Genomic DNA, 22,773 nt, shown 5'->3' on the forward strand with positions numbered 1-22,773 from the left:
TAGCAAATGCATGTAATCATGCTGACTGCTGATCATACAGAAGAAACATGATGGTGGATGGATACAGAATTAAAATCTATTTTATTTCTTTCTGTATGTATTTATATGTCTTATTTTCCCTTCCATTAAAATCAGACTTATACATAACTCAAAATTAAAGTAGAAAGAGTCAATACAAGCTGAGACTCGAGGAACAATCTATTCCTTTCTAAGAAGTGTGTATAGATCAAGCCAAGACAGAATGACAGCTAATTCTCCCAAAGCCATATAGAGATATGTACAGCTTGTGCCTGGAGTGTGGAGGTCTGCTTGGCTGTCTGCTGCTCTGCCCCTTCAGGGTAAGAATGAGAATTCTTGTCCCAGAGATACTTTTCCTCCTACCTTCAATATTCCTCACGGAGAAAGAATCAAAAGATTGTGTACTACTGAGCTTAGTGGCTGCCAGGGATATAATTTGTGATTTCTGTGGAAATCCCTGCATTTTTGAGAAGAGGAAGGCATTGGCTTTTCTTAAATTACCGCTAAAAATGTACTCGTCAGCAATGGCTGTTTCCAAATACTTCCTGGAAACTTTATGCAGCTGCTTTCTTTCTAAAGTTGAAAACACTTCTGCGGTGTGTAGATAAGCTAAATAAAGTTATAAAAAGTGTAATATTTGTATTAAAATGATCAATAGCATCCCAGACTTCAGCAGGTCTCCATTCTACCAACCACGTGCAACCATATGATAAATCTAACAAGATAAGAATAGATAAAATACAGGAGGAAAGTTGTGGTAAAATGATTTGCTCAGACCAGCAGGAAAAATTGAGACCAAGACTTGGATTCCTGTTTGCTGGATCCTAGCTTTTCAGTCTTGCTAGTAGGCCTGGCTTCGAAGTAGCTTGATATCCCCCCCTCTTTATATTAAGGGATGTGCAGGATCAACTGTTTGTTAACATCCTTTCCTCATTTGTTATATAAAAGCTCTATGTTCCTCTGACTGAACAGATTTCACACAGACGCTTCAGAGATTATTATTTGCAGAGGGAAAAATAACTAAATATATGAAAGAAAATTAAAAAGTAGGCATTTGCTCCCTGATTCTCAAAGCTGCTCTGACACATCAGTTCTATCAAAATCAATAGGCATTAGATGTTAAGTCAATAAGAGTTGGGAACTTTATGGTTATGATAAAGTAATGACCTTTGGCTACTCTTGAAGTTGAAGGCACCTACAGAAACTCCTGGATACAAACTTCAGAGTTTTTCTTCCTGAGTTTTTTCAGTGAGTTTTCTCATTGTTAATAGGAGTTCAATAGATTCTCAACCTTGAAAAATTTGGAAAGTTTAGTCTTCTAATTTTTTTTCTTTTTTCTAGAGAGAGAAAAACTGTCTTCTGTGTACTTTTTAGGAAGGAATCAGAAATAGGAATTCTTGTGCTGTTCAACATGCATCAGATTATTTGTTTTTCAGAATTGTCTCTAATTTTCTTGGCTTTCTCCCCAAATTACTTCAATCTAATTGCTATAAGTCCTTTTCTTTACTAGCTCTCTGACATATGTTATTAAAATGCCTGCCTCTCAGTAGTTATCCTGAGGAAATAAACATCTTTCTGGTATCTCAGGGTGTGCAGAGCTACTTCACAGAGACAAGAGCAGAATGTATTCTGGGACAGCTGGCACTAATGTCAGCCACATATACATCAGGGTGATTCAGAAGTAATTAGAGCACAATTACCAGTCAAAATCAGGGCCATTCACTCTCAGGGCCAGAATTTTTTTGAAGTCAGTGCAATTTCACAAAAATAAGTAGAAATGATCAATTTTACCATGTAATGAATTTCAACTACTGTCTGGAATTAGTTTTGAGTCAATATGGGATAGATTTTGTTTTTTATCTGCAAATAAAATACTGTTTCATAGAATCATAGAATCACCAAGGTTGGAAAAGATCATCCAGTCCAACCGTTCACCTATTACCAATAGCTCCCACTAAACCATGTCCCTCAACACAACGTCCAGTCTTGAACACCCCCAGGGTCGGTGACTCCACCACCTCCCTGGGCAGTCCATTCCAGTGCCTGACCACCCTTTCTGAAAAGTAATACTTCCTAATGTCCAGCTTGAATCTCCCCTGCCGTAGCTTGAAACCATTCCCTCTGGTCCTATGACTAATGATACGAGAGAAGAGGCCGACCCCCAGCTCACTACAACCTCCCTTCAAGAAATTATAGAAAGCAATGAGGTCTCCCCTGAGCTTCCTCTTCTCCAGGCTGAACATTCCCAGCTCCTTCAGCCTTTTCTCATATGGCCTGTGTTCCAGACCCCTCACCAGCTTTGTTGCCCTCCTCTGAACACGTTCCAGGGCCTCAATGTTTTTCTTGCAGTGAGGGGCCCAGATGTCAATCTCTGACAAGAATGCAGTGATGCCCAGATATGCAGTTCCATGTAAGTCCAACATGATGCTGCACATTGATTGTATGTCAAAAGACAATTTGTATTGATTGGAACATCAAAGTTCTTGGAAAATATACAGACATTCTAGTACAGAAATATTTATGAGATTCTTGCATTTTTTTGTGGAAAGGAAAAAGTTTTAGGCTTCTTTACTAAGTACTTTCAAATTTGGTGTGCTACCAGTATCCTTGTGACTTATTTCTTATAACTGTCCCCTAATAGAGAATGCTTCAGCTTCATTTGCAATTCTAAATCCCAGGATAAACTATATAGATAAATCTTGGTGCCGCAGTCCATTGAATTTTACCTATTATTACTCTTTTTTTCCTTTGAGAGCTTTAAGAGACTATGAGTTTCTTCACTGACTTTCATTATTCTTCTCCAACAGATGAATATTTAATGGAGATTACTCAGGGCTGTTTAAACTCTTTATTAAAGAAATTACTAAACATATACAGTAGTGCCTCTTTCGTGAGATGAGCATAGGTGCTTTCATCACTCCAGATAAATAGTATGTAATGACTCAAAATTGCATGATAAAGTTATGAAGCTGTTTTTCCAAACACACTCCCAGTAACAACAGTTGAAAATGTTTTCAATATCTAGCAGTCTTCAATATGGATATGCAGAAATAAACAGATTTAGAGTACTCTCATTCCCGTGTCCCTGCTTGAAGGCTCATCTGTAAAGTGCATCTCCCAAACCCACGCGTGCTGTTTTGTCTATGAGAATTACTTTCCAATAACAAATGACTGTGGACTGTCCCCTTGCTGTTCAGGCTCTGCTGATTTATGACATTCATTTTTCATTCTTCTCAAGCTGTTTTTACCACATCCACACAATAATTTACCCTGGTATTTAATTAGCTGTGCAATAGAGATAGAACAGAAAGGAGAGTGACTTTGTAAGTAAGAAGAGATAGGAGAATGAAAAAGTTGTATGCAATAGGTATTGATCATATTGTCAATTAAAAGATGCTGTACTGTTTGCTAAGTAGAACAGAATGTTAAAGGTGATCATTCCAGGAGTCCTCTGGAACCATCCTTAAACACTGGCCTTGAGAACTGTGAATTTTTTCAAATGCCAAGCATTAAGATTTTCTGACACGTAATGAAAACAAAAGTTTGGTGCTTATTAGAGGAAAATGACAAATTTTTTCTCTTTTCCATCATTGGTTTTGTGAATTTTGGAAGATTTCTCAAAGCATGAGGAAGAACAGTGAACTATTTTTAAAAAACCTGCCACAGACCATGAAGACTAATTAACTATAGATGATAGAACATAAACCTCTTCCCCATGTAAGTATAATGGAACATGTTATAAAAAGAACTATCTTTCATAGCATATAACCCACAGATTATTCAGTTTTCTCTACCTAGTGGTTCACTTCTTCTTTGACCCAGCTTGTCTTAACCCAAAGTGTGGAAGAAGGCTAGAAGTGAATTATAATTAGGACTTAGAATGCACTCTGTTCTGCAGTTTTGTAAAGCAAGTGTACAGAATAAGATTGACAGTTATCAATGTGTAAATCCAAATACCTCTTTCATAGAACAAATATGGCAGAGGCCAGTGAACTGCCATGTTTGCTGGTCTACATGCAGTCATAATGAGAAAGGCTTTGCTAGACCCATCATACTTTGCTTTACATAAGCCTCAGTTTTAACTTTTTGGTAATCTGTGGCTATGATAAATTCTGTAAGACCTTGCTGCCTATAGATTTTGGAGGAAAGGGTATCGTGCAGGCAATAGCAGCAAAAGATTTCAGATTGCTTATTAATGCATTTAAACACTGATGCAGAAATTGTTTAGGTTCAATGAGTGTTCAGCCCTTAAATTCTTTGCTAAGTACAAAAAGGTTTGGCTTTAGGTCAGATCTGTGCTTTCTGTGTGTGTTGGATGAATGGTAGTTCAGTGCTCAGTGAAGAAATTCCTTTCAGCAACTAGTAATAACAAACAGGAGGAGCTGAATCACAGTTATTAAAGGACTGGTCTTGATTTTTTCATGAGATTTTACAGCTTGTGAGCACTTCAATTAACATTTTCTAATTTTGAAAGAACATTTTGTAGACGTTGTATTGTAGAGCTGTTTATTTCTTTCCAATATGGACTACCAACATGGCAAATATATTTTGTTTGAGGCCAAGCTACTGATCAAAATCACATTTAATCCCACTTGTCACAGTTAATGGATATGAAAGTTTTTGATCTTGGTCAAAGACCAAGTCATCATTTTAATCTTAGTTTTTAAGTGATCTATTTTTTCTCTAAGAATGGATATATATGCTTTTTTAAAATTATCATTTAAATGGAGAACATTCAATATAACTAAGTATTATATTTGCCAGGAGTGTTATATCTTTGCTTCCTATTTGACAAATTATCTGTAGAACCAGAGGTGGGACATGCAGCACTAAGGAACTGATTTTTCATGAAGGAGACAAAGTTCTTTTAATATTTACCATGCAAAAAAATGACAAAAAAAGGCATAATAAAACATTAATTTCTTGTATCAGCCCATGACATGCTGTGTTCTGGGCAAAAATGCAAATGCTGTTCTGGAGCTTTTCTAATATGGCCCTTCTCTGTCTCTTCATCATTATTATTATTATTATTACTGATTACATCTTCAGTTATTCTTAATACTGACCTTTCTTCAGTGTTTTCCAGCAGAAAAGCCCTACATCATTGCAATCACAGCATTAGTAATCAGATAAGTTAACAGTATTTTCACAACAAAGCAATTCCTTTCTTCAGTAGTGGACATGCAACAGTAAAGATCATAGAATCATAGAATCACAAGGTTGGAAGGGACCCACAAGATCATCTAGTCCAACTGTCCTCCCATTACCATTGCTACCACGAGCTACTAAAACAGATCTCGTAGCTCCTCATTCAGACGCATACACTTTTTTTTCTCCATCTAAGGGCAGAAAGAACATGGCAGTCCCATTGCACTCACTTGCTTACATTGCATGTCAGTCCATGCATCTTGAAGAACAAGTGATAGAAAGGGGGTAATTGAAGCACTAATATGAACTGTGATTGAGGCTTTATGAGCAAGTCTTGGCTGTGAGCTTAGTACTGACATTTTCTTGTTTTGAATGAGAACTCCTTATTCCACAGAGAATTATTCTGGCTAGGATCATATTTTAATATACAGCGTGTATAATGAATGATTGAAAGAAGCAGTAATTCAGAGTTAGGGAAGTGTTGACACCATATGTTAACACTTACGGGAAATCTGTCTGTACTTTGGAAACTTTTCGTATAAGAGACTGTCTTCCAGTTAACCACTGCTGGGATTTCTTGTGTCATCTTTCTGATTGTTAGTTTTGATTACAGTTAGGCCTGGATTCTTTGCCACAGATCAGTGCGTTGTTGTGCTAAACTTGGTGTGTATGCACCCAATTAAAAGAAAACTATAAGAACCTCTGCTCTCGAGAGTTTACTGTATTACAAAAAATATTAGGCACCTGTTACTTTCGAAAACATGTAAGATGGAATAAATGCAGAAGGTCATTGTTATGAGAAAAGTTTGTTTAGTATTTTATGCTCTTTAATATTATTTTTGAGCAAATTTGCTTTAATCCATAGTTAAACTATTGTTTAAAGCAGTTGTTGATGAAGAGTCAGAGATTCCAATGTCCTCTTTCAATGAGAACTATTCTAGATATCCTGCAAACCCAAGAATGACAGAAGAAGACATGTAAACCTACTCCTGAACACAGAGAGAATGGTGGAACAAATTCTACCTATTTCTTGAACTCTCTTCAGCACCTCCTCAGCAGGGAGGGAGATGAATGAGGAATGTCCAAGCATGCTAGAAGAGGTGCAGGAGGGCATCTGTAGAAAAGATTGAGAATGGAGATCCAGTAATCACCAGCAATCAAATATAATAAAGAGGTGACAGGCTATTCATTGACATGAGTGAAGAGAGGAGTAAGGATAGGAAAGGTAGTGCCTGATTAATATATGTTGAGAAAGACAGAAAGGAGGGGAACAGTTTTATTGGAAAGTAGAAGAGAATAGATAGGAGGTAGAAAATGTACTTCTGGAAAAGAGAATGGAGGAGTTCACAACAGATTTAAAAGAAGAATGAGAAAAAAAAAAAAAAAGGAGAAGAAAGAGATTAAAAGAAAATGTGGAGAACTAAGAAATTTCATATCAAAGTGAATAACACAGTAAAGCTGAAGAGAATAAACAGTTGATTTTCACATACAATTGACAGGCTTTGAGTAACGAACAGTACTTTACACCTGTAGTGCCTATGTAACCTCAGAGTAAGAAGAACAAGAGGATCCCATCATAAGCTAAAAGTGTATTTTCCCCAGCTTTGTTTGTAGTTTTGTGTAATCCTAGACTTGTTAGACATATATGTAGAGCAGACAGATGAGGATGTGTTGGATGGTTGATGTCAGCTTCAGCACACTGACATTTTCTCTCACATACGCCAGCAAGAAGAGCATTTCACTTTCACTTTTCTGTATGAAAGTGATGCTTCTTTCTTCCCATCAGTTTATATTATCATCATTGTTATACGCTATCTGAATTTCTCCAGTTCAAAATATCCCTGCTATGTGATCTCAGTATTTTTAAAAACATAAATCTTAAAGAACATTTCTTAAAACAACTATGTGGAAGAAAAAAAAAAACACAACCAAGAACCACCATAAGCCATCTATTTAAAACATTCACAGGTGGCATTAAGGACTCGGGGAGGCCCATCAGGCATGCCTAGTGTTGGTACAGCCAGGTGTTTCCTTTTTTCTCATTAGCAGTTTTTAGTAGAATTTACTCTTCAACATCTCCTTACCAGAGAGCAAATAAACCTGAAAGAAGGAGGTGGATGTGGAATAAACTTTGCTTCTGGTTTGTTGAATTTAGTCATTAGCACGCTTTTATTAAGGGAGTCTACATTGTGTGATATTTTATGGTGAGGGGAGGTAATTACACACTGCAGTAATGAAGAGCTATGGGATGGTTATGTGGGTGTTGAGTGAAGACTGTGAAAGAGTGAGAAGTCCTAACAGCAGTAAGGATTTATAAGGTTTGTGTTTTCCTAGTTTTTAATTGATAAGTATGGGAGAAATTTAGCTGTTATTGTTTCTTGTTTGTTTTCTTATTTTGATGTTGTAAGACCATTATTGTTTTGATAATGAAAGCCTAAGGAATATGCTTACATATATAAACTGTAGCTTGTAAAGCTGCTTAGACTACTCAAGTTCTATTGATGAGACACATGTAGTATAATTGTAACAGGTTGGTTAAGTGGGAGGAAAGGACAGAGAGAGAAATGCAATGCAGTGTATTTGTGTAATGGATTTTATAAAATTCTCTCTTTTGTAATTCAGTTGCTGTTGCTTTCTTTAGCTAGAGATCCAATGACTTCAACTGACTGGACTGCCAGGCCTCTACTATAAGGCTAAACAATTGGTATGGTCCAGGGTGATTTAAACTCTTACAACCAAACACAAAGTGGGGTTTTTTTTTAGGAAAGTGTAACTGCTGTAAACTCAATGAAATGAGAGAGTAGTCTTGTACCTTATCAGGAGAATATTTTGATAAAGAGAGATTTGGACTTCTAGGTCATATACTATAATGTGTTGCTCTTGCAACAACATTTTTTTACAGTTATGTTGTGCTGATCATCTGAAAATACCACTGGGGATATTAAGACAGAGGGAGGAAAAAAAGGAGGTAGATCTTGGGAAGCCCTCTGGAGTCAACTTTTCTGCCTAATGAACAAAAAGTATTCCATGTAAGTGTACTGTACCCTGATTTTAGGCAGTCATGAAGCTTTAAAAAAATATAACTTTTAACAAAGGTGTATATGTGTGTAGATTCAACACAAATGCTCTTGTTACATGAAATCATCTACTAGAATTGCAGACTACTGGGTTATGTCACTAGGAATTAAACCTTTATGCATAATAACGTGGAAAGCATATATTTATCTTTATAAATAGGATAATCCTTACTGTCAAGTTGCCTGGGTTTTAAACAGCTAATTTCTTATGTATTAGGGAAGAGCTGTCCCTTTGTTACAAGACATGCAATATAGACCTGTGAGCCTTGGTTATGTGAGGAGTTGATGATGAAGCTTACAGTTCCACTTGTTCTTGTGGGTGCTGGTGCACCCTCATAACTATGATATTGTTCCAGACTTTTGTGTTACCACTGAGACTTAGGTTTTATAAATAGGGCCATATAACTGCTAGTGGAAAGGCCAAGTTTTAATGCAGGGTAAGTTTATTAGGTGATGAAGTCTTGACTGTTCCTAGGTTAATGCTAGAACTGCTTTTTTTTGAGAAGACATATGGGGCTAGCTGAATGTAGTTTTGATGCTGCAATGCTAAGTGCTTTTATTTCCATTTTACTGCATAAATGAGGCTTTTGAACTGAGTCAGTCTGGAGTAGAAGAAGTTGGAGAACTTAATTTGGCATGTTTACAGCCAAATCAAATAAGTGAATTTGGGTACCTGTGCAGTCTAGTTGTCTTCAGCTGGTTGAAGTTATATGGAGAATTTATTGTAGGGGAGCTGTAATTTTTGTCCCAAAAGACATGGACAGAATTAAGTGCCTACTGGAGACAATGCCCCTTCACTCTTCAGCAGTGACTTATTGCCGTCGTTACTATTAGTTGGTAAATTATATTTAAAATGAAATATGATGTGTCTTAATGTCTCAGCAGTAACAACAAAAGATAAATTAGCAGTTAAATTAGTACATTGACTGGTTGGGTGAATTATATGTAACAATCAACATTAGCAATAACTTGAGATATGGTATTTTTCAAGGAGCTTTCAAGGTTATTTTAGGCTATTTGGGGTTATTCATCGGTTGGTGTAGTTTTCCGTACATTAACTTGAATAATTTGCTCTCCAAGACATAAATTTCCAAGGCTAATGACGTCAACTAGAAACAGTCAGCATCTAATAATCAGCTACTATTAAAGGAAAAATTCAAATGTGATGAAATTGCTTTTCTGTTTTCTTTTCATGGAAAGCATATTAGGGGTAGCACAAAGCTTATCAAGCAGATCAGAGTGGATTTGAATTTAAGTTCTGTACTGATGTGGTCTGGCTTATTATTTCTTTGTATCTGAATAAACGCATCTAGTTCACTTTAAATCTGAGGTTTTCTCCTTCTGAGATGATCTGTATATTATGGGATGGCTGTCTCACAGGTGATGTTGGAAACTGTTAACAAGGGCTACAGCTGTCTGTCTTTCCAGGTGTTTCAAAAGCAGAAGAGTCTGCATGAACTTTTACCTTTTGACTCTTCTTGGAAACACGCCTGGTTGAAACTTCAACGCTTGTAGGATCTACAGCATGGCCACCACAGGGTGAGAAAGGAGGGTCAGAGCTTGATGACCTTGAAGGCCCCTTCCACCCCGAGCCTTAATTCTGTAATTAAGTCAGCTGCAGGGTTTATTTTCTCCCCTGGTCACGTGACAACTTCCTGTGAGGAAATGTCCACCTCAGGCTTCTAGTTCAACCCCTTTGGAATCTGTCAGAAAAACAAGGCAGACAAATTTTACCAGATATTTTTTTCCTAACCATAATGACTTCTTTTAGAAGAAATAGCCATTTCAAATCTCTGGAAACAGGAATAGTGAAGCACACCTGTCATTTGTCTCGTCTGCATTAGTACTTGAAGTCTTCTGCTTTATTCCCCCTCCAGGCTTTCAAATTTTAAGTGACCATTTCTAGACTTTTAATTAGAGCTCCAACTGTGCTGTGTAGCCTGTGCTGATGTGTTTTGGCTGTTGCATGTCATCACTATCCTCTTAGATTCTTTATGAGTCAATACATAGTTAAGGCATCCTTCTGCTTTGCTGGGTTGGCACTGAGGCTGCAGTCAGCTTTCTTCAGGCAGTTTTCAGACACTAATTCAGGTCAAACAGCTGCTACAGTAGACTTGTCTGGAACAAAATTACAGATGTCTCAGAAATGTCACAAACTGGAGTTTGTTGGCTGTTCAGATGCGTGTTGTCCTGCATGCTCTGTAGAATCTTTCTTAGTGCGAAACTTTCTCTACCTTTCAAAAGCTGCCATAGGTGTACCCACAATTTATTGGTGCACAGGTAAAAGGATGAAAGAACACTTCTATCAGCATACATGTTGTAGGCTGTTTCCTTCATAAGGTTGTTTCTGTGGTCTTTGTAGGCAGGAGTGGAGGTGGCCATAAGGGGTTGTGCAAGTTTGCCGGTCCCACTTGAATTCGTGCTGTAGATGTGCTTGCTTAGCTCAAACCTAGCACTGTGCTAATAAATCCTGCTGAGAGACATAATGTATTAGTTTAGGCTTAATGATGTGCTAATACAGATACCTGCTGAAAGGCTGTGTGATGAGCGTGCATAAGTCATTCTCTCCCCCCTGAAATTTTCTTTTAGCAGAGTTAGGATGTGAGTAATAGGAAGAATCTTGAGCCTTTTTTCTTTTTGGTAAGAACATCCTGCTTAATACATTTATGCTTCTGGAAAAAGGATGTGTCCTGGTGTTAGGTACAGTGAAGTTGTTGGCTGGTTTCTGGTAGATAGTGAGAATCTAGTCAAGACCACTTGATTTCTGTAACTCTGTGTCCACTTATAAAGTTAAGGTACTTTCTGGAGATGTTAAAAGGCTTAACTGTAGGAATACTTTATCTGGGTAGATTCTATGTCCAGAATACAGCCTTGTTCTTTGCAGTTCATAGAATTGTAAAATCACTTGAGTTGGAAGGGACCTCTAAAGGTTGTCTAATCCAGCTCATCTGCAGTGAACTGGGACACCTACAACTAGATCAAGATGCTCAGAGCCCCGTTCACCCTGACCTTGAATGCCTCTCCAAGGATGTTCTCGGTTATCAGATTCTAGTTGTTTGTGAGAACACAAAATAAACTGGTTGGATTAACAGAGCACACAGTCCTGACAGTACCATGATATGTCCAATTGCTCCAGTGCTTGACTTGTCCTGGTCTCCCAGTGTGGAGTGACCAGAGCAGGGAGCATCATGCCTGCTTCTCTGGTGCTCTCAGGAACATGAACTCATTTTGCCTGGAGACAGGAGGTAATAATGAGTGTCTCATACCTGATTTGGTGGTATCAGCAATGGGTCGATTGCCATGGTAAAGATGCATCCAAGTGGATAAGCTGAGCTTGCTAAGCTGGTTGCAGTTTCTAGGGCAAGGTGTAGGCAGATATAGCAGGGAGCTGCAAAGGAACCAGTTCTGGCACACATTCCCTGCTTCTCATGGGAGGGGAAGCCAACCCTAGAAGCTGTGCTGGTTTTTCAGCTGAGGATATAATTGTAGTGTTGGTGTAGATGGCTTCATTTTTGAGCCTTTCTACAGAGTAAGTGCTCCTGAGGACCTAAGCACAGTCTAGGGTTGTAGTTACTAATTCAAGCCTGGAGCTTTTTCACCTGTTTCAAGCAATTTATACCTAACTCGTGGATTTATCTCACTGCAGTGTAAGTTGCTTGAGGAAACTCCTGATTTCTGGTAGTATGTTACAGCATTATTATGCTGTCAAATATTGTGTTCAAAATTAGGGAATGTAAGGTTTCTTGAATTATTAAATGAGAAAACCACTGAGAAAACTGAACCCTCAGCAAAGGAATAAGGAGAAGAGAACCATCAAAGGTTATTCTGACTGTAACTAATTGGAAATAGGTGCTGTCTAACCAGATTGTTTCCCTATTCTTACCTTTCTATACTGCCTAATTTAGACTCCTAAAGGCAACCAAATGTCTGACTCCTGCTGAGAACTTAATAGCCTGAGGGGACTTCAGTCTGTGCTAATTATCCACAGTTTGAAACCTGCATTAATTTTTACCTCTTTATTATGTTTTTAGGCTGCCTGGTTGAAGATGATCTTTGCAAATCTTTTGAAATCTGTCTAAATGGTAAGTCTGGAATGTTTTGTTTGCTGACTTCTCTGTCCTCTGCTGTGTAACTTAAACATGGCTGATGTAATAAGCTGAATCTATGTATGAATAAGGTTGGTGGGGGAGAAGAAACCCCACCAAGTAGATACGGCTATTCTGGTCAACAGTAAGGGGTAAATTAATATACTTTAAGAAAATAATCTCTCAACCTTGAACAACGTCCACTCCTTTAGTGGGAATTGGTTTGTAATCAAACACACTAAAATATGCTAAAATATAATTTGCCTTAGTACAGAATAAAAATACCTTCAGGTTGTTCATCTTTTTAGAGGATGATGTTGAGTGATTATCAGTCTCCTTCTGTTACAAAGGTATTTTATAATAAGAAGGAAGATCTTGATGAAAGACTGTCATTGTTCTTGGTTATACTACTTCCTTTTTCTGTGATGTCACTTGATCTAACTGCAGAAGCAGCTTACTGCTCTTTTTTTTTTCAGTTTCCTTCAGTAAAATTTTAGTTTCTTAAAGAAAAAAATGAAGTACATGTATGAATCAGTGTAATGGAACAATAGGAATGACTCTTTTGACAATAGTCTAAGATTATTTCACTGTACTACATGAAATGATTTAAATCTTGATGAATGAACAGTGTTCAGAAGAAATGTTCTGAAGCAATTTCTCTCATCAACTATGTAGATCCATAACTGATTTTCTTCTGAAGTATTATAGATTAAATTTCTCTTGATGAATGCCTGGCAAAGCAGAGGTAGTTTTTCCATCAAACACAGGAGCTAATAATGTCCATATGTAAATGGACTTTGTTAAAATCATAATGGTATGAACATCTAAGGTGAAATTGAGTTTTCCTGATGTTTTTCACTGTCAGCCAAATATAGGTAGGGGAGGGAATGACAGAGAGAAATATGGCTGAGGAGTCTGGAGGAGTTGAAGTCTGTATAAAGTTAGAAAGAAAGTTGATTAATATTTCCAATAACAGTATGAAATCAACTTGTTGTTTCTATAATATGCTGAAATTCTGCGTGGAGGTTTTGTGCTTGGGAAGTAGCAATTTTCTGCAGTGGTGCATTCTACTGGTCACAGTCATTTTGAGTTCCTAGCTGTGGTTTTTCCCAATGTAAGTATGATTAATAGGTTTTTATGGTCGGCTGTGGCTATGTGTGCCTAACTGAATGTAATAAAGGAATTATGCAACAGATGACTTAAAAAAAAAAAAAGTATTTAAAAGGTGCTGCTCTAAAAGTTACTTGTTAGCTTCTTTCTTTCTTGAAACCTGCTTCCTTAATTAAAAATATGGCTTCTTAAAAGTTGAATTTCATGGAGTGCAAAATTAAAATGGATACTGCATCTTTGAATTCTGAATGGACTGCTTTTATAGATCTTCTCTTATTTTGCTGCAGCTGTAACTTTTAGAATGGTTTGGTTTGGAAGGGACCTTTAAGATCATTCCTCCTACAGGCAAAGACGCTTCTCTCTAGACCAGGTTGCTCAAAGCCCCATCCAGTCTGGCCTTGAATGCTTCCAGGGAGGAGGCATCCACAACTTACTGGTCAGTAATGAATAAGCCAGTTTATCTGTGATACTTCCTAATAGCTGACCTTCTTTAAAAAAGGAAATATACATATACATTGACAATGTCTGCACATATGTAATATTACTGTAAAGTGTTGGATGTCTTTCCCTTCACCCACCCCAATGAATGAATGTTATCTGCAGTAAAACATACGCTGCTATTGAGAAAATTAACAGAATATTTGGAAAAACATACTTTGAATATCAATACTTCTAGAACTTAAGAGAATAGAAGAGAGCTGTTTGCTTCCACACATACCTTCTTGTTTTTCTTGTCCAAACTCCCTGTGGTACATCCTTGTAGTTCTTCAGAAATCCTGGTATGTTGAAATGTGAATTCTTTCCTGTCTTGAAAGCTCAGGAGCCAGTATGTGGGGGCCTCTATGCTCAGGAGCAGAGTTTACTTCATGTACTGCAAGGTCACCAAAAGGTTCATCTCCATTGTGATTTTACAAGTGTATTTTTCTGAAGTACAGTGTGAAAGTGGCAAGAAACAGCAGCCAGTTTTATGCAATGTGTGTAAAGGCTCTGAGATCTGCAGGTGCGAGGCAGGCTGGAAATGCTCATCTTCCTCTTAGCCTCAAGCAAAGGTAGCTGAACTAACCCTGCTTTCAGAAATGAAGCTGGGCTTCTTAGTGAAAACATCAGTCATGATCTTTGATGTCATCTCGCATAATGTCATCATCTGGAGATGCCAAGTCATGTGTCACGCTTGTAAAAGGATAGGCATGATGTCAGTAAGTGAGGTGTTTCATTGTTATGCAATTTCTGAAGAAATGCAAAGGAAAATACTCTCTTTAGTGATATTAATGACCACATTTTTAAGTTCTGAAAGCTTTTAAATATCTTTTCTTTAATTAAAAAAAAATTAAGAGCTTTTTTTATTGCTGCAAGCAATGATTCCAATTGTAAGATTGGAATCAACAAACAACAAAACCATATCATTTGCATCGCTTACATTTGTTTAGGTCATGTGCCATTTTGTAGGACAAAGAATAACAATTACTAACTTTTCTGCAATTTTCCCTTATTGTATGTAGGTCTCTTGGCTTCAGCGATGGGTTCTTACTTGTTTAATAGCTGCAGCAACATTCATGCAATATTAATTTATTTCCATAAACCTTTTATCAGTTTCCTGAGCTGCACTGACTCACCAAGTGGTTTAAAAAGGAACGTACTGTTTCATGTTTATTTTAATGGCATGAGGATAAACCAAGCAAAAAGACTGAGTTCTTTCATAGTTTTTTTTTTTTTACTTTGCAAAGATAGAATTTCTGGGGATAACACAGCTTAGGTGTCATCTATTTCACTTCTAGTAAATTGTTACTTCTAATTGGCAGTTGGAGAAACTGATATTTTCAGCTGCCCAAAATGCTTCAAAGTTGAGAACTTGAATCTCTAAAACCTTGATGTGAAAGGTGGATATGCTTATGAGCTGCAGACATGAATAGAAAGTAAACTGGATGCTATAACCTTGGAAATGTGTTCTCCTCGGTACGTGCTTATAAGCTGCTGCAGATGCCAGAGATGGCAAATGTCTTAACTAAGCAAGATACATAGCTGGGTTAAAAAAAAAAAATAAGCTGAAGAAATGAAGTAAGGGCAGGTATGGTGACACAGCTGTGGGTAAGGAGTGTTACAGCACTCACATCCACATACGTCACAACACATGGAGGCAGACATTGGTTCAATGGCAGTTGAAGTACTCCATTACATTTTGTTGTGGCGTAACAGATGGCATCTGAGGTGGAAGTACATATGAAACAAAGGTGTGGAACTGAATTCCTCCATGTGGGGAGAAAAATAGCACCCATTAACATTCATTGATGCTTGCCAAATGTTTATGGAGACCAAAGAGTAGGTGTGAGCACCGTGGTGGGTGCTTCAGCAGGTGACAGTGGGTCACCTCTACTGGTGCAGATTTTTACAAGCACAGTATGCAGGCTCTTCGTTGCTGGTGAATGTGCTCAGCTCATGGTAACATCTATGGTGAAAACTAATGTTCAGTAGGTGAGAATTTTCTGTCTCAAATAGTGTTACTGTGCTCTTTGTATCTGTGCTTTGGTGTCTGTGTAAATAAATAGAAGATGTGACTTTTGGAGCAACCTGTGTATACACTAAACCTAGTGCAGTTGTATAAGTGGGAATGTCATGTTGTGTTTTACGTTTTGAGTGATAAGTAAAGCAGTTCATGCAGAGTGTCAACTCGTGTATCTTCCTAGTTGGAAGCAGCACGGTACAGATGTGTGCTTATCCTTTCTTGTGAAAGCACACTATTGAGTTCTGGTAGTGCTGCTGGGAAAGGTGCCACGTGGTGTAGGTAAAGGCATCCTTTTCAAAACAACCAATTCTTATTGTCTTGGTTTTCCCTTTACTGTACTACTGGAATCCCTCATTTAGAGGGGTGGAATTCTCTCCTTCAGCTTCAATCTCCAGATATTTGCCCCAGAAGAAAGCTTAGTACTGTTCTATCCATGTGTAGATACCATGATAACTTTATTCCTTATCAGCATAACCTTTGTAAATCTGAACTTCCATCATGGCAGATGACTGTTAGGGCAGCATGCAGCCATAACAGGGTTCATGCTGACAAGATCAGATTGTAGAAAACAGTTCTGTGAGGCCAACCCAATAAGTTAGTTAAATATAGTGCTTGATGCAGTGTGCATCAATAAGGCAAACATCACTGACAGCTGCTAAACCTTTGCTAGCAAAACATGTTCTAATGTCTGCAGCAGTGTTTGAAGCTGCTGTGCATCTGAAAGGCTTTGTAACCAGTTATGCACAGCTGAGTCAATACTGCTTGATGTATGCAAGCTGCAGTTGTTAGGAGGGAGTTAGGTTAGAGCAGTGTGTCAAAGGCTTCTGAGCATGCTGTGAGCCTTTCCAAGTCTGGATGTCTCCAAACAGCTCAGAATACTAATGCCCTTTTTTTTCCAAAGCTACAGAGCTTCTTAAAGACTTTTCATATGAGTGATTGCATGTGCTGGTGATGAGCCATAAATGGTAAACGTGTGCTACAGATGATAAGGAAGACTAATCAGGATACCTGAAATAGTTTCTTGAACTTAATGTGATATGCTTTGACGCTTTCCAGATTAGAGCCTATTGGGACGGAATTACAGAAGGTGATGCAACTCAGTGTTGTTTAGCTAACAGATGTCTCCAGCTACGCTTACTTTTGCAAGGCACTGCTTTTACAAAAGCTGTCAATTTAGTCAAACGACTACGGATCCATGCCTAAGCTTTCCAAAGTTCTTCAGTAAGCATCAGTATTTGTTATAACCAAATGTAGGCTTCTGAGGAGTAACGCCAAGTGTTAGCTTTGTGTACTGCTTTATGATGCATAGACAGTCTGTGAGTTTTCCAAGGATGTGGGAATTCTTCAAAGAACTGAAGTCTTAACATGAGCTTTACCACAGAAGCTGGTGTTATCATGTTGAGCTTGAATTCTGAGATAATTAGGAATGTGTATGCTTGGAGCAAGAAAATTGACCAATAATTTAAATGTGAGGATTTACTTTCATTGACTCTTGGATGCTTCCACACCATTTTAAGGACACAATAGGATTGTTTTTTGTTGATTGGAAAAAAAAAAAAAAGTACTTTTAATAAATATATCAGAAGAATGTCACAATTAAGTTCAAGGATAGAACTTAAAAATCTACTACTGTAGCATGGCTTCTAAAAACAGAAAAATCTTGATGTATTTACAAAATTCATTTAGGTGTGAATTAACACCTCTGAATCAACTGATTCCAGAGAGTCAGTGGTTGTGAGGATAATGAGAATTTGCTTTATCAAATACTGTTGTGCTTGTATCTGTTGTAGTCTCCAGAGAAATAAAAAGGAGGCATTACTTTTCATGGGAATAGGTGCAACCTACGTGTATGTGCTCTGCATCATAAATATATATTTATACACACATATATATAAGATGTAAATTCAGGACACCTGTATTAATGATGGTGCCAGAGCTTCTCTGTGTTAATGAGCAGCAGTTACAATGCCTAATGAGGAATGTGAGGGATGATTACTAACTGCAGTTTAGGTTGGAGGAGCTCAGTGCTCTCTCAACTCCACACCATGCTAAGGTGCTGCTTTGCAAATAAATGGTCATCCCTCTTCCTAAGTCTGAAATACATGTAGCCTAGTTTTTATAAACAGGAACATTTTTAACATTGCTGAATGTTCTTGAACTATTTGAGGTGAGAGCACTGGGGAGTGAGTGGCCAAAATAAAGTTTCAGTTTCACTGTGAGGTTAAAAACACATCACCTCGGTGATGACTTCTGCTTTACCTTGCAATAGGATGCCTTTTTTCTTCTCTTCGAAGAAAACACTGCAGAAAAGGCATGTTTATCTTCTAATGAACCTGTCTGTCTTGTTTGTTTCAGTGTGATGCTGAAACAGCTGCCTTTGTGCTAGTGGAGTAGAAGTATCCAGCACAACAGAACTAGTAGTTTTTGAAGGGGAAGTCATGACCTTTTCCTTGGGTGGAGGTGCTTAACATAATAATACAGCCATGGTAGTCCACCATCCCAGCTGTTGTTTTTTGAAGAACCTCCAGTTGTAGCTTAATCAGGGCATAAACCCATTGCTCCAACTTGACTGATGGATGGCCAGCTGTCTGGCAGCCAGCACCAGGCAAGCATGTGCACCCTAAATCTGCATCCAGCCTTAGGAAGTCCCTTATACTTCTATGTCCTGTGTTCGTAATTAAGGCTCAGTGTTGCTGGGTGTTGCTCAGTGTTATTTCACGAGACTGATGGGTTTTTTACTTTCAGCTCAGGTAAGAACATTAGTGTGTTGTCATATGGAAACTTGTGTTTCTTTCTCAGCGTTGTGACTTGTGGTAGTGTATTTTCTCTTTCAAACTATTAGCACTGGGCTTCACAGGATGAGAGCAAGCACTGAAATTGAAATTGCCAAATTGATTAATGTGACTTTGGGGGTGTGGGGTGGAGTTCGGTGTTTGATTCAAAGTGTTTTGGTGAAAGACCATCTCTACACATAGGATTTTTTTGAAGGGGTGAGGGACAGATCAATGGCTTATCCTCCTACATTTCTCTTTTATCTGAACTGTGTATGTGGTGTGATAATGCATATGCATGCATAAACTTGTATAGTTTTTGGGTTTGTATTCCTTAAAAATACTTAATACCAACTTGACTATTCTATTAATAAATACTATGTCTTTGCTCTTACAGGATCTTTGTCACCAAGAAGCAATCATGTTTATTTGCTGCTTTTTGCAACTTGTAGTAAGATGCATATTATCTAAAGTAACTAAACGTATATTCCACTAGCATATTTCTTGAATTAAAACATGTTTGGCGTGCTGTTTGCTGTGCGTCTTTAATTAGTAAGTAGTGGACTCTTTTTGATAAGCTGCATTGCAGCTGGTGGCCCATTTTCTGGAGACGTTCTCTGTTTCATTACTTTTTTGTATAATCAGATAATTGTAAATTGACATCTAGGAGACCATAGAAAAATACAGCCAGCTTTATAAAGGCATTAGGGAGTCTCAATAAAATTTGTGCCTGATGAATCATGAAACACGAGAGCCTCAAAAGGACAGTGTGATCTGCAGGTAAGAAGAGAACACCAGGGGATAATGTGCTTGCAGTGAGGTGGAAAGAAAATGAATTCTGCTTTGGAGTGATGCTGCAGCAGTGTGGCTCTGCTGAAAATCCTGTCTTGCATCAGGAACATCTGGAAGTTTACTACTTGATGAAATTGTTTGGATTATGGATCTTAAACAAATAGAACAAAAGGCAGGTTTTAACGTGAACTATTCGTCCTTCATTGGAAACAAAAGATAACCCGCCCCCTGCATGAATATATTTATGAACAAAGAATGGTACTAAAGATCTTCAAAGCTAAGTAGAGGTGGATTTGGTGAGTTGGCAGTAATAGCTATACTACAGTTAAGCAACCTCACATTTGAATGATAATTTTTTTTCCCATGATTAAAAGGTGTCTTGAAGTTAGCATGTTGACTTCATAAAAATGTATAATTTCCAAAATGAAATACCTAAATCCAAATCTCTTTCCTTATTTTGGATTTATCTGCTTAATCTCTGTTAGATGTGAAACTACAGTTTTTGACTTTCTCCCTCTGAATATCCATAAATGAATACCGTCTCAGTGTGGCAGTGGTTAGCTGGATGAGTCAGATTAATTGTCTCTGATCATGAAGGTACTTGGATAATTAGCAGTGCCATTGACAAGTGTCAAATAGGATAGGCTAGGAAACTTTGAACAAATTTCCTGCCTGATAAAACTGTTTTTAATCATCACGTTGCTTATATATTGTTTGAAATCTTCAGTAATCTTGTCTAATAGTACATATGTTTAAAACATGGGGTAGTGAATCAGACTGTACTTTCAAAATGTACAATCTTTATAAGGCCCTTAATGATTGTTGACGGCTCTCTCACTGCATTTCATTGGATGTGTGGGAGGCAAAGCTGTAGACTTCTTAAATGTCTCTAAAATATGATTCTTTGGGATGTCTTTAACAGTTAAAAATTTGCCCTACTGAAGATGGCTCAGTTTTTTTTTTCCTAGAAGAATAAATGTTTTCTTCAAAAGTTCTGTCAAAATCCTCACAGCTCCCTTGCCTGCCAGGCTGCAACCATAGGCTAATGATGCATGTTGATAATAGTTCTTGTTTGTAGGCTTCATGGCATTTGAAAACCCCTAATGGATTTTTGACTTCCAGCCTTCCCTTAGTCATTAAATATAATACAACAAATATTATTTATAGTTTGTGGAGGGACAGGAGAGAGATTGTGGTCCTGACCAAGTAACATCTCGAAGAAAATGAGAGAAATGAGTAACCAAACCTTATGACTTGGATCCGCTGAAAGCACTTCTGCCTCTACAGAATGGACAATTATAGCTTCTGCAAGGCATATGGACTCTTTGTTCTGAAGGCAGAAATATGGGGAAATATTTCTGATAAGTAAAACCCCTGACGTGTTGCTTAACAAGATAAGAAGGAGGGAAATACTTGTAATCTGCAATTGTCTATGCATAAGATGCAAGTTGGTATGAATATGAAAACATAAATATTTAATACATATAAAAATAACTTCCATAAATGTGCTTGATCTCAGCAGATCAGCTAAACAGATAGAAGATTAATCTGTATTCTTTATTTAAAAGATTTAGAATGCTTGTTTAATTCATATGTGGACCTATCACTGGAAGTCCCTATTTTGGGTACCAAGTGGATTATTCTTCCAAAAAGAGCTAAAAAATAAATACCTGTTCTTTGTTCTAATACTTAAATCTCTATAATGAAGTGACCAGCTTTTTTTTTTGTTGTTGTTATATGTCCTTGTTTAATAATTAGGGACATTCTGAAAGTGAACTAATCAGAGTGCTGCTAATGAAAAGTCATTCTCCAATGTAAGCCTTTCAAAGCCTTTAATTTAAACGGAGTTTTTCTTTCATGCCTATAGACTCCATGGCAACAGGAAGAGAAGTTGCTCTAGAGGTACAAAGAACAATAAATATATTTTATGGTCTGAAAATATTTGTTATATTTTAGTCCTTCACTTAAATAGCTTTGGCTGATACTGTGCACATGTTGAGAAATGCTTGGTTCCTTTAGCTGCTGTGTCAGCATGTTCTTATATTGGCTCTCAGGTAGGATCAGCGTGACTTAAAGTTGGTAACAGCAGTGGGTGTTAAGGGAGGGTCAGCAGTGAATACAGCACTTAGCTCCAAAGAGTTGCAGGTCACTACCCATGTTTTGAACTGTGAACACTGCACAAGAGAAGGTCATTCTTAAAAGGATTTTTTTAGTATGTAATTATCATAGAATCATTCTTTATACATCTGTGTAAATACTGAACTTGAAATATTTTTATGGTGAAATTGAAATGCTGTACCAAATTATTCTTTGTAAGTGTAGCAATTTGAACACTTCCATTTAGTCTTCAAATGCAGTGTTTGGTTGTTCAGCAATCAGACTGCACCACCAGGGTTGTTTTTGGGGAGCAGTAGGATAAGTTTGCTCATGAGCAGTTGCACACACAACTGCTTCAGTGGTAAGAATTTCTTCTGTTAGTGCTCTGTCTCTTACCTAGTTGTAATAGATTGTAGAATATGTAAGAAAGAGGTGGTGTATTATTCAATCAAACTTCATTCTTCCGATAAAGAAGGGGGGCCATGGAAATACTAGGGTGGAGTTGAAAATTCAGGATTAACTTCATTCAAATATTCTTTCTTCTGTAGTCCTTTTTTTTTTTTTGGCGGTTGTGATGCTATCTGTATTCCTGGAAAATCTGGATAACAAAGATACTGGGTGTTGGGTAGAGCAATGGACATTTGATCGGCCTGATTGCCAGTAGTTCCCACATCATTTCTAAGCATATGATAACAAACTGCAATACAGAATCACAGTGGAAGTAGTTAAAATGGCTTGTGGATTTGCGAAGTTAACTTCCTTTGGAGGTAGTTCTCTACTATTTTTGTGAATTTACCTTCCTTTTAATAGGATATTACTGAAGGCTCATAGTAGGTATTTTGAGCAAACTAGCTTTTCATTGACATTAGCTGTTAAGAATAGTTCCTCTTGAATTCTGATTGTTTAAATGTGTCTGAAGGATTGTTCTCCACTGTTCTAAATGGTTCAATCTTAAATGAGGTAATTTTTTTTAAGCCCTTGTACTTGTTATTTTTCAACATTTTCTTTTATTTTTTGGGGGGATAAACTGGGTTTGGTTAATCTAACCTTTGCTCCTTTGTAGCATTTGATGTTGGCTAGCCAGCAATTGTGATGTCATACCTGTTACTATGTTGAAGTCAAGATCTTAGGTCCTCCTGGACTCCCACTGCTCAGGGGAGATGGGGATTTGTTTG

The 22,773-nt window shown here is 37.6% G+C and overlaps 1 protein-coding gene across 3 annotated transcripts in view; it reads left to right on the forward strand.

Moving 5' to 3' along the window:
* The window catches only part of PTPRN2 (protein tyrosine phosphatase receptor type N2), a 621,494-nt gene that overhangs the window by 51,217 nt on the left and 547,504 nt on the right, over nucleotides 1-22,773 (forward strand). For all 3 annotated transcript variants that reach the window (XM_031615965.2, XM_031615966.2, XM_031615967.2), the window contains exon 2: nucleotides 12,275-12,325. In XM_031615965.2, the coding sequence (XP_031471825.2) occupies nucleotides 12,275-12,325 (51 nt within the window). The remainder of the gene's footprint in view (nucleotides 1-12,274; nucleotides 12,326-22,773) is intronic.

The sequence above is a fragment of the Phasianus colchicus genome, chromosome 6 (genome assembly GCF_987193195.1).
Source record: "Phasianus colchicus chromosome 6, bPhaCol1.hap1.1, whole genome shotgun sequence".
In the NCBI taxonomy this organism is placed as follows: Eukaryota; Metazoa; Chordata; class Aves; order Galliformes; family Phasianidae; genus Phasianus; species Phasianus colchicus.